Source organism: Suillus subaureus (assembly GCF_016647635.1).
Source record: "Suillus subaureus strain MN1 chromosome Unknown BJ212scaffold_6, whole genome shotgun sequence".
NCBI classification, from domain to species: Eukaryota; Fungi; Basidiomycota; class Agaricomycetes; order Boletales; family Suillaceae; genus Suillus; species Suillus subaureus.
The window spans coordinates 733,967-750,775 of record NW_024538562.1 but is presented as its reverse complement, the minus strand read 5'-3'; the positions used below and the strand labels follow the sequence as shown (position 1 = coordinate 750,775).

General features: G+C 43.5%; 2 protein-coding genes across 2 annotated transcripts; one reads left to right on the top strand and one right to left on the bottom strand.

Annotated features, from left to right (window-relative positions):
- Window positions 1–585: 585 nt before the first annotated feature.
- On the top strand, window positions 586–2,911 carry BJ212DRAFT_1477644 (uncharacterized protein; the record flags this gene model as incomplete). Its single annotated transcript, XM_041339584.1, has 3 exons — window positions 586–1,377; window positions 1,433–1,811; window positions 1,863–2,911. The coding sequence occupies 3 exons, from the start codon at window positions 586–588 to the stop codon at window positions 2,909–2,911; spliced, it is 2,220 nt and encodes a 739-aa protein (XP_041196541.1).
- A 179-nt stretch (window positions 2,912–3,090) lies between these two features.
- Window positions 3,091–3,949, bottom strand: BJ212DRAFT_1297114 (uncharacterized protein; the record flags this gene model as incomplete). Its single annotated transcript, XM_041332543.1, has 4 exons — window positions 3,091–3,296; window positions 3,362–3,564; window positions 3,613–3,689; window positions 3,857–3,949. 4 exons carry the CDS (start codon window positions 3,947–3,949, stop codon window positions 3,091–3,093), a joined length of 579 nt encoding a protein of 192 aa, XP_041196540.1.
- Window positions 3,950–16,809: the final 12,860 nt, after the last annotated feature.

The following is a 16,809-nucleotide window of genomic DNA, read 5'->3' as shown; positions in this document are numbered from 1 at the left end:
GCCAATTGCAAGCAAAAGTATTCGCAGCCGAGTTGGAGAGTCGTTCTGGATGATGATAGAGCCCTGTCAGTGTCCGTTTATTCTAATAGAAATGGCTCAACACTACCTCGACATCCTCAATTCATGGATTTTCAACTGCAATAAGTTACACTTAGTCTACCCCAGAGGGACCATAGACAAATAATGATAATTCCTTCTTCTGCCAGTGGTAGCCGTTTCGAGTAACACAAAGCGCCGCAGTCTCGGCTTTGCCGGAATAGATGGTCCACACGGCCAGGGTCGGATGATATCTTCAAGCGTGAATACTGACTGATACTACAATTTGCAGCCGGTGCTCTCTGTGAACCCTAGCGGTGTTGCTACAAAAAAAAGACTGGAGATCATGGGGTTTGCAGTACTGCCAAGAGTGACATCACGGCTGTCTCCATTTGTCTATGTGACCAACATCATTTAGCTTGGCAACATTTATCGACTGGTCACTGCGGTAGGCAATGCAGTCAGAAAACTGTCGCCCATTACTAGCAGTAGCATGCAGATTCGGTGCGTAGTCAAAATGTTTCAACTTTGTAAGAAATATTTGCTGATATGGAGCGTGTCTCCTGCAAATCTCACCCACCCGCACAACTACATAATCTAGTGCCTTATGACCAGTGGTTTATAACCCACTTGGATGATAACCAGAAAGTCAAACAGGTCAAGCATTGGATACTTTCCAAATGCAATATCATCCCAACGCCATATCTCCCCGCTCAGCGCCCAGTTTCTCCTATCACGTTTGCTTCCAGCATCAGGACACGTACCTCAATCGATAGTATGGACGACGGTTATAACGAGGATGACGAGGATGACGAGGACTCGGATGACTTCGATGACTTTTCCTATCGCCACCCAGAACTCAGGCGTCAGACTATACATTCTCGTCGACCCGGAAAGACATCAACCGCATCTGCTTCACACACCATTCAACCTGGCAGTAGTCCAGTCACCGACCAATATACCCTTATTTCCTTCTCAACCGGAACAATTCTAGAAGATGACTATGCCCTATCGTGGTATAACCTTCGGCCTTGTGAACTTCTAGAGATGCACCGCTCAGGAAAGGTCGTCCAGTTACCAAGAGAAATTATGTCGGAGTATGTCCAACCCTACTTCGAGTCTAAAGCTAGGGCCCTCCGTGCAGTATGGAGTATAAAGTCGGGCCGATTCGAATCCCCTGCGGCCACCGGCAATAGGTTAAATGCAAGAAGCAGAGACAAGATATCTACTATCCAGACTCCTTTGCAACCCGAAAAGAAGAGGAGAAAGGCTAAAGTTGAATGGAAAGATCGATGGATAGTCATAAATCATGGCACGCTGTCTCTTTGTAAGGATTCCTCCGTGCGTCCTTTAAATATACAATTGCCGCATTGCGTGCTCACCTCCAAGCTACCAGGGTGGGACTCCTTTGCATCATTTCCCGCTGACATCATTACGCGCGCTTCGTGGCGCAGAGTCTCTTGCAAGAGCTTGTTCCATCATTGCAAAACAACGCGTTGTTTGTCTCAAGTTTCAAGGCAAGGAGTTCTTGGCATCCTCCTTCCCTGCCTCTTCACCGCCCATGTCTCTCCCCTCGTCTCCGATTGTAGAAGACTGGAAAACAGACGTGCAAATTGAAGCAACAGATATCACCTCTCTACCGGACAAAACCACTTCAACCCCAAAAGAACCTTCAGACGACCACCATAAGAACTCCCCGTCCTCCGACTATAATCCGGAAGACATCTGCCGCGGGGAAGGCGAATGGCTCGTCCTCGATTTGCTTGACGACCATGGTACTCAATTTAATCCACACCGTCCGTTTATCTAACTGTTCGCTCGCACAGCTTTCTCGAACATCCTCCGCATCCTTCACCGCTACACCTCTTATCCAATATCATCATCGTTCCTCCCCACCTCATCAATCATCACAGTCGCAAACTACTGGAATAATGTGTCTTCTCCCGCTCTCACGCCTTTTGTTTACTCTTCTCCATATGATTCTCTTCCATACCCGGAATGGCGCATGAAAACCGTCGAGACCGCGCGCAAGGCTGGCATGGGGGACGTCGGAAAACCCCTCGCACTCGTCTTATGGTGCGAAAATGCCCGCCGAGAATCCTCATTGCACGACACCTGCAATCCGCGATTCGCTTTCTCACAAGGAATGGGTCATAAATCTTCCAGTAGTTCTTTTACGCCATACTCGGACTCAGAATCAGACGAAACTGATGGAGACAGCGAGATGGAGTGGGAGGGTTGGATGAGGGACCTGGAAAGGCAAGGAAGCGTGAAGCAGCACATGCATCATCAGAAAATCGTTCATTCACCTAGTGATTCCGAGCACCAACCACCAAGTCCCTCACCCCTATCTACCCCACCACTTTCAGACGTATCCTCTTGGGGCTCACCCCCACACTCATCCCCCGCATACCCCACGATCAACAATGTCATCCAATGCGCGGACCCTTTTTCCCGCACTTCTTTCGAATCACGTGTGCCTGGGTGGATCAAGAATACGACGGTTAGCACCGTGAGCGTGGGCACTGCCCCACACACGTCTCCAAGGAGACGATCTTCGACGCTCACTCCAGGCAGCTTATCCAGGCTAATGAAAGACTGGGAAAGGGGAGACGCCATTCGTCCATCAACTGCTATTAATGGCTCGCGTACGGGAGCGCCATCGTCATCATCACGAGGCACCCATATCCGACATGCACATTCAGGATCCAATCTCCGTTCAGCCCCGACAGAGAACCTCCATCGCGCACAAGACGCAGAAGGTTCAAGTACTGGAAAGAAAAAGGTTGGTATCGTGAGGGGTATGTCGATGCGGGCAGAAAAACTTGTGAGGGGACTGGACGCTGCCATAGACTTTGTTGATAATCATCCTTAGCGTTGGTTTATTATGTTTGTTAGTTTGTTTCTTCTCTCGCTTTTTTCACCTAGGTTATTGCTCGTAGCGTGGAATTGGTATTTAAGATTACTTTTGGAGTGTATATTAGTGTGTATTCGCCCGTGCTGGCTGTAACTTATTATATCTCAGTTACTGGGACTCTTCAAAACATTGCAGACCTATACTATACTAGGAACACCTGGAGCTTGGTGCCAGTGATTGGATGACATGCATGCTTTTCTGCCTGTTATATCATGAACGGTCGAACTTTGCTGGCTATTTCCTGCGATGATGGTCGTATATACACATGGAATATAGAACTCCACCGCTTCAAAGAAGCCAGTCTCCACGAGTTTCAGATAACGAATTTCCTTCCTCAATCGCGCTGACAATATGATAAGATAGCCTTCAAGTGGATACGCAACATCCGGCCTCTTCGAAACCTCGCACTATTAATCTTCCTCCCGATCACAGGATAGTGACACCAAGTCGTCGTTAGATGTACCCGAGACCTTTTAATCGCAGCACCATCAACACATCCTCCTCGGTTGTTTTCCCTTTTTGTGGTAGTACCGCCACTTTGATAATACAACCGGAACACGACGCCCCTAGTACCCGATCCTGTCTTAGCTGGACTCGAAACTTCTGGCGCCCTACAGTATAAACAAGATGAATTGAGTGTCAAAGTACAAGCGTGTTACCCGCCAGTAGGCCCAGTACTCGGTCGTGTACCCAGGCCTGCAGGGGGCTTGTTTTCTTGGTTCTCCGTCTCGAAATTCTGAAGTAACAAATTACAGCTGTTTGCAAAAAGGTTGACAGTAGCGACATTTTGAGAAAAGAACAAAACAAATAAATAATAGATTAATAGCCACATACATACATCACCATCATGTATCGGAAAATCAGTCACGACTAGCCGCAATTAATCTTCACAAGCATCAACACCTTGCACTCGAAGACACTCTTGCTTGCGTCGGAGATTCGGAATGCACGTTCTGGCGGATCCTCAAGCTCTGGCGCGAAACGGGAGGCATACATTGCGTCAAGCGTTTGCAAGTATATGCGCGTGTTATTTGACCCTATGTATGTGGCTATTATTTATTTGTTTTGTTCTTTCTCAAAATGTCGCTACTGTCAACCTTTTTGCAAACAGCTGTAAAAAGGAAATATCTAACTGCTATTGCAAATCCATATTGTGCGTACACAAGAACATCATGTCCAGATGGCAACCTGGCTCCCCAATTTAATCCTCGCTGAGCATTGATGTCCAGATAGGTCACCCAGCCTGCACAAAACTAGACCCTGGATGTCATCGACAAAAGAAACAAAATTATGCAAACCATGTAACAAGTCATAACAGCCAGTACAAGGTGTACAATTGCTACATTGCCTACCAACAAGTGACAGACTTGTGAGCTACAATACAAGTCTGTGCATGCGACTGTTTTTATACATACCCTGCAAGTCTTGTTATATTTGTATCTCGGTAGCTAACTTCTGTTTGGGTGATGTTTGATACATGCCGCTACAACTCTTGTGACAATTTGTGCTTCCTGGTGGTTTCTTGTATGGGTAATGAATTTATATGTGGCATTCTCATTTGATCACAATAATGGGCACATCAAATTGCACCACAGTAGCTACTAGAGTATACTAGGCTGTAGGCTATAGCCAACGAGTGTGAATGTAAGTTGATATACAGATATACGAGGGGCAAGTACTGAACGTAAAAAAGGTGACAAGGCAATGATGCACGATAGGTGAGGTGGCAGACTAGAGGACAAACAAGAGAAAAAGTGAAGTCAACAGAAGGTGCGAGAGAATGCAAGAAGGGTGCAAGATTGTGTGAGAGGGCAGAGTATGGTTTCAGATGATGCAGGAGGATGTAGAGGGCTACTAAAAGTTAGAATATGAGGAGAAATGAGAAAATTTACATGCACAAGGTAGCAGCAGGCACACAATGTATGATATATAAAAAGGGAGAGACAGAAGAAAAAATGTACCATGCAGATGACGTGAGATGGAGTTGAGTGCAGGGAATGCAAGCAGGTAAATGTAAGCAGAAGGCAGGGAAATTTTGAACTGACCTTGGTAAGAGAAAGAGGAAAACTTGCTAAAATGATGCAAGAGTGTGCAAGAGGGCACAGTCATCAGTGAACTCGTGAAGAAAGTACAAGGCCATATATCACGATATATAGTACATAATCACAAGAACCAACATAATTCTGCTATTGACAATCACATTGTTATGTTTGGCCTTATCGAGGAAAGAAGCTTCCCTGATTTTCATACAAAATTTTATGATTGAGAAAAGGTCCTGATTTCACTCAAACTTGCAGTTGAAGTGAAGGTGTGGCAGAAGTCAACAGTTGGGCTAGATTAGTCAATAATGCCATAACGGAAGGAAGGTTTGCATCTATGAAGCATCAGGTAATTGACTTGAAAATATAAAGGTTTACAAAGCTTTGTCTACCCCTAAAATTTATATAATATCTATCAGAATGATACTATCTGGAGTAAGTTGGACAGAACTACCAAAAGTGCAAGCATGACAAATTGCCTGCAACCACCTGCCATCTTATCACCAGCACCAAATAATTCTCAACCTTAACACTCATTTTATGAAGAAAATCAATTTTATATATATTATAATACATATGTAGTTACAGGACAGAAAAAGAAACAGGGAAGGAAGAGCCAGGATGGGACCATGAGGAAGGGCCGAGGAGGGGCCACGAGGAAGGGCCAAGGAAGGGACTATGAGGAAGGGCCAAGGAGGGACCATGAGGAAGGGCCAGGGAGGAACCATGAGGAAAGGCGAAGGAGGGTCCACCACGAAGGGCCAGGGAGGAACCACAAGGAAAGGCCAGGGAGGCCAGGAAACACTGAGCTTGAGAGGGTGGTGGTAGTAGTGGTGAAATAGAATTGAAAGGAACTTGCATGAAATTTTTCAAATGGCTTACCTAAGCATCCTGTAAGCTCAAGCACTCTACATAGCATTGCCAACTTTCACCTTGCTCTGTCTTGCACAAACAATGACAAATCAATTTCAGCCACTTGTGCTGGTCACATGATTTGGGGTTATCCACAATAATTCATTAGTAAAATCTGAGGCTGTTGATGTAAACAGTCATTGACAATGAATTTAGCTATACCTGTAAATGTTTGAACCCTAGAGGCTGATACAGCAGTCAAAAAAAAATTGGTTGAGAACACCACAGTAACGCCAAAGAACTAGTCATTTACTGTGAAAGAAATGGGACACATACATGTACAAATAAATCGTCATTGTGAATGAGTGTTTGGGTCCTAATTTTCTGGCCTTGCAGAGCAGGGTGATGGTCACGTTGTCCTGCATGATTTGGGAATCATGCATGGACATGACTACTAGGTAGCCCCCCTAAAAGACAAAGTCTGTGAGCTTAGGCATCAGGCTAGTCAACCCATACCTTGGTTTCAAACCTTGGTCATATAGTTCAGTTTCCCCTCTGTGATTCATGAATTTATTATATCTTGAAGAAAAGTCATTTGTGAGATGGGAATCACATAATGACCTAGTTGATATTGTGAAGCAAGAAGGTTAAGGTATTGCCTTGCCTTTGGCTTATTCACTTTGGCTAGAGAAAACCATAGAGAAAAGTTCAAAGCCTAACAAAAACCTATCTAAAAAGCCTGTGTTTTGTGTCTTGTTATTGTATTATTATTTCTGAGTTGTTTTCTCTAGTATTTCCTTGATTTATTTTTCTATTGGGATGCTCTGACCCATCAGATACTTCACAAAATTGTACCTACAGGGTATGATGTCATAATGATGTCATATGGCTCCACAGATACTCCTGCAAGTATTCTGTTGAAAGTTATGATGTCATGATGATGTCATTTGTTCTGGAATGTTCTGCTCCACTTGCTAGAATGTTCTGCTCCACTTTCTGGAATATTCTGCTCCACTTCTGATGTCATTGCTCCGCTTTTTTACTTACATAATATTCCCACACAAAATGTATATAAGGAGGGCCCATTCTCCCCCAAAAAATAGGATCTCCCACTTGCAATCATTTGAATCTCAGTTTGAGCTACTCACTGTGAAGATTATTGCTTACAAAGAAAGCCCCTTTGAAGTACCAAGTGCAGGGAAAAGACATTCCCTTGAGATTACATAAGTTTCTTATGATAGAAACTTAGTTTATTTGAGACCAGCTTCTCACCTAGTTTCTGTTACAGTTACACGGACCCCCCCTATTCATTTTCCCTTCTTCCACTGTATTACGTCATGACCGAGCTACTTCTTATCACACCATCATTAGGCTTATCTCCTGACTAAACTGTATTACACCACGATCGCCGCTGCCATTGCTAGGTGACTCATGCTTATCTCTGACTCATCATTATCTCTGACTCATCGCTGACGTATATGTACCTGCCCTAAAGTACTTACGTCTATATAAACTCGGTCATGTACTTAGTAGATCTTTACTTTAATCTTACTAGGTTTTACCTGAACTTCCTTCACTTAAGACCCCCAATCTTAAGTCGTCTGAACACTGATATTCAAGCCAGAGACACTCTCTCTGACTTGTCTTAAAATGACCCTTACATTTGTAAGGTCTTGATTCAACTTCGACCATCGCTCTTATCGAGCAGTCGTTGTTGTGACTATCCTAGTTCGTAACAGTTTCTGATATTGACCAACATGAGCTTTGGTCAATCTGTTTGTTTGTGAGACCAGCTTCTCACCTAGTTTCTGATATTGACCAACACGAGCTTTGGTCAATCTGATCATTTGTGAGACCAGTTTCTCACCACTTTGTGCCTATTTGACCAACCAGTCTTTGGTCAACATATTCGTATTTGAGACCATAGTCTCTTCAGAGGATTATCTTAACAAGGAACCACGTTCCAGTGTCTAGATGGTTTATCCTAGACAAGTTTATAAGTTGGGATATAACATAAAAGCTCCAGCTAAGTTAATCACATAGATTGGTTTAGTGAGCCTCCCAAGAACTCACACGTTATCTACCATGAAAGAAGAAAAGTCGTAGACCATCTTAATCGAGGACTGGCAAGAAGTCTTATCCTAGTGTAATTGTGGTGTCATTACATTTTACATGCATTTATATAAGACCCTTGGTTATTAAGACAATGTGCATGACCTTGAATGACATTGTAATTCACACAATATTTGAACCCACTTACATAGTTTTGTAAATCAAATATAAATGAGGGAATATTATATTGCTCAACAAATGGTACCTAATTACACCATCATACCTTGCCAGCCATGATGGCACAAAGTCATGGCCTTGTTGGAAACTCTCATAGGAATCTACATTAGGTTACAAGTGCTAATGGTGCTTTCCATGATAAAGTCTTATATCACTTGGTAGTTCAAAACATAAATGAAGGAATATGGTATGAGTCAACAAGTGTGACTAAATGATGCTATTGCACATTGATCACTGCAGCAGTGCAACATCATGATCTTGTCATTCACTCCTCATGGTAAAATGGATTTTCAGACATCCATGGCTATGTACCAATCACTCATATTTTTCACCATATACATAGGTATATTCAGCAGGAGCAGAATTATATCATCCTATATTTCTCACAGCTACCATATCACGGACTCATCAATTCACTGATGGTGAGGTGAGTAGGGGTGGCAGAATGCAACAGGCAGCAGGGTGCAGGCAGTCATGGTAGGGTATGGTAGGCAGTGCAATATTGGTGGGTGGAGACAGTACTTAAGATGCAAGAATCTCTGAGTAGTATTATCAATATAAAGGGACTTACAAGGGGTGCTGGCAGGCGGGGGAACATCATTAGCATAGCAGGAGGGATGATCGAAAGAGGTGTGCTACTTATGATGAACTTTGAAAGAGAGCCAGACGGATCTTCAGAACTTCAAGCTTCAAATTCAATGACTTAAGAAAAATTCTGAAATTCATGTATGTACAGTAACATACCTTGCAGGCAGTCAGCTGAGTTCGTGGTCCAGGGTCCCAGTTGTGACTCAAAATCATGCACCTCTAGCATCTACCATCTCATACATGTTGCGAGAACAGGCAAGTGAATGACAGGAGAGGGAGCTAGAACACAAAGGTACAATCTCAGTTTCAACTAGAACTCTAATATTAACGTGCATAGTACCTAGAACACAAAGGTATGCTATGGTTTTGGTCAGCTAATGCTGACATACATGTTTCCAAGTACTCACATCTCAGTTTCAACTAGAACTGAGATGTGCGCATCTGATGGGTGCTTGGTTTTATAGTAGGTAAGTAAGGAACGCAAAGGAGAAGTTTTCTGACATATATATATTGCAGGGTGCAAGCCAATGTCATTTGGGCACAGCCTACTGGCCTGTCTGGCTCATGCACTCAGACCTCTCTCTCCTGCTTGAACCTATCATGTTGGATCGTTCAGCTTCCTCAGTCTCTCTCTCTTTGGATTGTTTGGACTTCAACACTCCCCCTCAAGCGCATGCCAGACCCATGTGGGTGTGTAGCTTTTGTAGCCAGGGGTGGGGCAATGCCTTGGTGAATGCGTCAGCAACATTATTGTCCGTGGGGCAGTAGGGGAGCTTGAAGGTGCCATTTTTGACATGTGAGCAGTGACACACACGAAACTTGTTTTGTACATGGTCATGACCATATTATGATTTATGCCACTTTATTTTTTCTCACAATATTAATTTTATTTGGACATTTCAAAGCATGTTTCACCAAGAAATGGCTTAGCTGTCCATGTAAAAATACTTATCTTTCTTGTATATGAAATAAACATGTGTCAACATTCTATGCCACTTTATTTGTATCTATGTATCCAAAGCTGTGGAACCTGACAAATTGATACTATGATTAGAAAGATGATGATTGGTAAAGCACAACAACAAGGCAGTGCTAACACAGCCCTTACCAAGCATTATTACAAAGCATGGCAGTGTTATGGTCTTAACACAGCCTTTGCCAAGCATTCTTACCAAGTATTCTGTAAAATTCCAGAGCATTCTATAGTCCTTTCTCATAATGATTCATACTGACTCAGCATGACTCAATATGACTCCAATTTAATTTAAGTACATTAGTAATCAATAGCATAGCCACTAGTATAGTAGTATATAAGGGGCTCATTTTTCCCCTCTTGTGAAGTAATAAATTTCATTCCCAAGTATCAATCATCCAATCAGAGTGAGACAAAGTTTAGGGGAATCAAAGGGGGATCAGTGCATACACCCCTAAGTTTATTTACCCCTATTATCTAAGTGAACAAATAAGTGACAACTAGGAGAAATATTAGCTTATTTACTCCATTCTTTTACCACATTCTTCACACATTATTCAGAAGTATTTGAGGCCACACACTTGAGCCATATTTGAAATTACACAAGTAGTATTCATTCTAGTTCTCTTTTAGACACAGGAAAAGTTCTGTGGGGAGAATCACACATATTATTCATCAATTAGGGAAGACAAATAAGACCTACAATCTGTTAACAAATATTAAGAGCTTGGCCACTTAAGACTACATCAAAGGGTGTACTCTGTTCTGGACTGCGTCATACTCATAGTGAGTGCCTGAGCAGCAGAGTTGGTTTCAAGGCCACGTATTGGGACAATTTCACTAGTGAATTTGATCTCCATTGCTGAAGATAAGTAAGAAATATCCACAGGGATACAGTGGCTCAAAAAACTGTCCACATGTTTTTGCATTTTTTACTATTTACAATATTGTGTGAGAATACATAAAGACCTCAGTGACATGCTAATACCATATTGTAGTGCTGCTTCAGGGCTTTGGATTGAGCACCACATCATGAGAATCAGAGGAGATATGGTGGAGATACAAGGCTTACAAAATCATGACTCATGCAGACAGTTTTTTGAGCACATATTAAAAATATATAAATCATCATTTATGACACCATAACAATCATGCCACCATTAAATAAATTATAAAGTGGTGTCATTATGTCATTTTAAAACCATATCTAACTATACAAACCAAAAATTTCCATATGTCATGGTTATATTCACCATGAAAGCCACTCCCCCTGCTCAAAGGGATAATATCCTCTCTCTTTCCTATTCTGGCCTCTCTGCTTGTCAAATTTCCTCTAGAACTGGAGTATCCAAGTCCACTGTGGCCAAGTTCATCAAAGAAAGTCACACAGACAAGGAAAACTTCTGTGAAGGGCATCCATCCAAGCTCACCTCTACTGATAGGAGGGCTATTATTCAACATATCACTACAGGAAAGGCTGATAATGCTGTCCAGGTCACCTATTACATCAATTCCACCATCACATTCCCTGTCTCTTCACACACTGTGAGAAACATTCTCAAGACAGCTCATCTCAGGTCAGCAACAAGGAAGAAAAGGCTCTCCTCTCTATCACACATAAACAGAGATGACTAACCTTTGCCTTAGCCCATCAGAATTGGATTACATGGACTGGAAGCATGTTATATGATCATATAAGACCACAATAAATAGGATTGGGTCAGATGGCAAGGTATATATGTGAAAAAAGAAGGGTGCTAGTCCTCTCTGCATATGTGTGATAGAGAGGAGAGCCTTTTCTTCCTTGTTGCTGACCTGAGATGAGCTGTCTTGAGAATGTTTCTCACAGTGTGTGAAGAGACAGGGAATGTGATGGTGGAATTGATGTAATAGGTGACCTGGACAGCATTATCAGCCTTTCCTGTAGTGATATGTTGAATAATAGCCCTCCTATCAGTAGAGGTGAGCTTGGATGGATGCCCTTCACAGAAGTTTTCCTTGTCTGTGTGACTTTCTTTGATGAACTTGGCCACAGTGGACTTGGATACTCCAGTTCTAGAGGAAATTTGACAAGCAGAGAGGCCAGAATAGGAAAGAGAGAGGATATTATCCCTTTGAGCAGGGGGAGTGGCTTTCATGGTGAATATAACCATGACATATGGAAATTTTTGGTTTGTATAGTTAGATATGGTTTTAAAATGACATAATGACACCACTTTATAATTTATTTAATGGTGGCATGATTGTTATGGTGTCATAAATGATGATTTATATATTTTTAATATGTGCTCAAAAAACTGTCCACATGAGTCATGATTTTGTAAGCCTTGTATCTCCACCATTTCTCCACCGATTCCCACATTGTAGGGCTCAAATGAAAGCCCTGAAGCCATACTACAATGTGGTATAAGCATGTACTTGATGCATTTGTTTGTTCTCACACAATATCATAGATAGTGAAAAATGTCAAAACATACGGACAGTTTTTTAAGCCACTGTATGTGTCTTCCTTGACATCTGCATAGAGGTAAGCTCTCTTCACATCCACCTGATGAATCTCCCAGTCCTTCTGGGCTGCCATGCTCAATATGGTACATATTGTGCTCATATTTGCCATTGGGGCAAACATGTTGAAGTAGTCGATGCTGTATTGCTGACATTGTCCATTCATGACAAGTCAGGCTCTCAGCTTGAGCTTTTTGCCATCAGGGCCTCACTTAGTTGCTAACATGAAGTGGCAGGGTATGATATTTGATCCACAAGGTAAGTCCATGACATCCCACATTCCCAACTTCTCCAGCTGACTGATCTCGTAGTCTAGCGCTTCTTGCCATTCTGGACTGTCTGGACCATTCAGAGCCTGCTGCAAGGTGGGCTCTGGCTCAGCCATTGCTAAGGCTAAGTGAATGTGAGCTTCCTCATCTAGAAGATCCAAATCTGATGTGTCTTTCAGGGATTTGATGGCTACAGCTGCCATTTGGCCTTTTTGGAGCTAGGCATAGTACCCTGGAGCTGGTCTGGCTTGGCTTTCCCTGGGTTCTGGGGCATTTGGAGTAGTGTTTGGAGTAGGAGTAGTGTTTGGAGTAGGAGTAGTGTTTGGAGTAGGAGTAGTGTTTGGAGTAGGAGTAGTGTTTGGAGTAGGAGTGGGATCTGGGGTAAGTGGGGTGGGCTGGATGCTAGGTGTGTTGCTATCAGTACTCATCTCCTCCTCAATAGGTCTTGACTCCCCCTTATTCAGCACATCCTGGTCAACAAGCACATTGGGTGGCACAAACATTATGTTTTGCTCAACTGAGACTTGCCTTTTTGCCAGCAAATATACACGGTATGCCTTGCTATCTGCATTGATCCTGATGAAAATGGCCTCCTCAGTGCAGGCTTCAAGCTTTCTGGCATTCAGCTGGTAGACATATGTACAGCTTCGATCTGAACTCCCAGGCCATGGACAGGTTGGGTCTTGCCCTATGGACAAGTTGGTGAGGAGTAGTGCCAGGTATGGCACTCGAGGGTAAGTGGTTCTTTAACCAGGTAGCATAATTCACAGCTTCTGCCCACAGGAACTTCAGGAGGTCTCACCCTATGAGCATTGCTCTAGTGAGCTCAACCAGGGTCCTATTTAGGCGCTCAGCCACTTCATTTTGCTGGGGTGAATTGTGGATGGTGAGTTGTCTCTCAATCCCCTGGTCCAATAGATACTTATCAAACTCTGCACTCAGATACTCCCCTCCATGGTCTGATTGAACTTTTTGTAGATGGGTCCCAGGGTTTTGACGAGTAAGGTGTGCCTCATACCTCTTGAATGCCTCCAATGCCTCACTCTTAGCTTTCAGGAACTCAACCTTCATTTCACGGGTGTAATCATCCATGAAACTAATGTAATAGGTCATCCTGCTGAGGCTGGTAGTCTGTGCTGGGCCCCACAAGTCTGTATGGATGAGTTCCCTGTGGGTGAGTGCACATGTTTTTGACTCTTGTGGAAATGGCTGACAAGTCACTTTGGCTTTTGTGCATGCCTCGCAGAATTCAGTAGGGGAGGTGAGGTCGATGTCCAAACCTTCAACTAGCTGATCCTTTGCAACTTGCAGGACGGCTTTCTGGGAGATATGGCCTAGGGCACAATGTACCTCTGCCAAGGTAAGTTTTGCCCTTGTGACATGAGCGTGATGGGTTCTCTGACTGGCCACGCTATATAGACCCTCAAGCTGTGGGATTTCAGTGGTAACTTCATGTTTGGGCCCCTTCAACAAGATTTGGCACGTCTTGCCTTCAAACAGGACTGCTAATCCAGTGGAAGTGATTCTGTTGGTCAAGATTAGGGTAAACACCATAGAGGGGGCATATAATGCATCCTTCAGGGTGACAGTTGTTCTCTTTGTCCCCAAGGGTAAGTCTATTTTGACGTCTTCTCTGCCAGTAGCGCTAAGAACTGACCCATTCGCAGTGAATACATCTTGTGGGGTGATAGGGATGAACTTCAAGAACTTCGACCTGTCAGGACAGAAGTGGGAGGTTGTGCCAGAGTCTACCATGGCTCCATGGTGTTCAGGGGCTATGTTCATCCTCTGGGCAATGTTGGCAAGGTCGTCTGTCACAAAAACATAGTTCTCCTGGCCCTCTGACTCTTTTGCAGCATTCGCACTCTGCTTTTGGGTATGTCCTCCCCTCTTCCCTCTCTGGTTTGGTCCCTGACCCTCTTTTCCTCCCCCTGGCCTCCAGCAATCACTTTTGTAGTGGCCTTTTTGGTTGCAGTTATAACAAACTGTGTCTGGGTTGGACTGGGGTAAGGAGGTGGACGAGGACTTTCCTTTTCCTGGAGGTGCTCTCACTGATAGGGCTGAATTGGGTCCCTTTTTGGTAGGTTGCTGACTGGTGAGTTGCTGATGCTCATATTCTTCTGAGACGATATTGATTAGTTCATAGGAGCTTATGGATGCACCAGTTATCTTCATAGCTGCACTAATGGACGAGAGTAGGGGATGATAGGATTCCAGGAGGGTGTCATATGCCATTCTGGACTCTCAACTCTAAATCCACTTCTCCGAATATCCAGATCCGAGATCCGGATCTCAAATGATCTGATCTATCTTTATCTCCCTTCCAGAATCCAAACCCTATATCAGCGCCCAACCCCATTTAGACTGCCCCTGTCTCCAGACTCTGGTTAACCATGTTTCCCTTTTGATTATTGATCCGTTACATACATTTCATTTCTGGTGTTCATTATTTGTGATCTGTCCTACTTACTAATAAGACTTTGCATATGCTTCATACATAGCCTTTATGTTTGCTGACTGATTCCTATATGATACCTACAGTATATAAACCTCCTGTAACTCTCAGAAATACTCCAGTTCAAATATCATCTTAGTTCCTGCTCATTCCTGTGTCCTCTGGACTCAAGATAAGTCTCATGTCATATTCCAAGTCTTAGGATTGCATCCTAGACTACATTTCCGACTCTACCTTAAGGTAGTCCATCCTCTGTTAGTTTCTAGTCCGGACTTCATCCAGATTAGTCTTATCCGCTTGCCCAGGTAACATCCGGATGTCTGTTGGATTTATCTCACATTTCAGATCTGGACGTCCACTGTCTGCCCTAGTCAAATCCCAGAAACTCTGGACAACTGATCTAGCCCCCAGAAATTAAGGGCACATACTTGGGAAAGGGGCACAGTGTACGAGCTGAGGCCAAGCCCTTGTGATCCGACCCCCTTGAGCACGCAACCTTAACAGAGGGATGCCAGTATCATGGCATAGAAGTCTTTCTCCTCAATGGCGGCACCCATGCCTGCCAGTGACTTGCAGAGCTGAAGCATCTTGCTAAAGTGAGTCTTTATATCTCTGTTCTCCTCACATCTGGTCTCCTGAAGCCTTCACCTCAGATCAATCTGGACGAGCTTGGTTTTCCCTTTGTGAATATTGCAGATCTTGGCCCAGATCACTGAAGCGGCCTTGAGCTTCTGCATGCACAACAGCAGCCTATCAGTTATAGTGCTGAAGATTTGCTGTTTCACTAGTGAGTCCTTCTGGTCATACTCATCAATCTTATCAAGAGTCTCAATCTCTGCCATTGTCGGCTCACTGCCATCCTCCTTTTCAGGAGCTTTGGTCCTCTTGTTGACCTTGTATGGGACAGGTTGTACTGCACGTCCATTGGTAAACTGCATCAGACCTCTCACACCGATTGCCATTAATGTTTGTTCCTTATAGGTAATCCAATTGCTACCATCTTTGGCTAGCTTTGGGACATTGAATAGGGCAGAGCTGGAGGAGGGGAGCATGATTTCCATGGCCATGGCAGGCTTCATAACCTGTTGTGAGAACAGGCAAGCGAATGACAGGAGAGGGAGCTAGAACACAAAGGTACAATCTCAGTTTCAACTAGAACTCTAATATTAACGTGCATAGTACCTAGAACACAAAGGTATGCTATGGTTTTGGTCAGCTAATGCTGACATACATGTTTCCAAGTACTCACATCTCAGTTTCAACTAGAACTGAGATGTGCACATCTGATGGGTGCTTGGTTTTATAGTAGGTAAGTAAGGAATGCAAAGGAGAAGTTTTCTGACATATATATATTGCAGGGTGCAAGCCAATGTCATTTGGGCACAGCCTATTGGCCTGTCTGGCTCATGCACTCAGACCTCTCTCTCCTGCTCGTACCTATCATGTTGGATCATTTGGCTTCCTCAGTCTCTGTCTCTTCAGATCGTTCAGACTTCAACAATACATACCTCTGCACTTCTGCTGATCACTGTACAAACTTCGCACATTTCATGTACAAGCTTACATTTGGTACATATCTGCCACCAATTTGCATACATGCTACAATCCCATGCATACCTCTGCATTTCTGTTAGTTACTTTACAAGCTTGGCACACTTCATGTACAAATTTTACATTTCACACATATCTGTTAGTACTTGCAGACTGCTGCAATCTCATGCATATCCCCCACCATTCTGTTCAGGGTTTATAAGCTGAATAAGGTAGTAACTGGCTGTACACACGACTGACACTTTTATTGATGGTGCATATTGTAACCTGGGACAAATGGTATTTCAATTGGGTCAATTTCTTCTGTCTGGATCGCTGAATGGGTTTCATAGGCA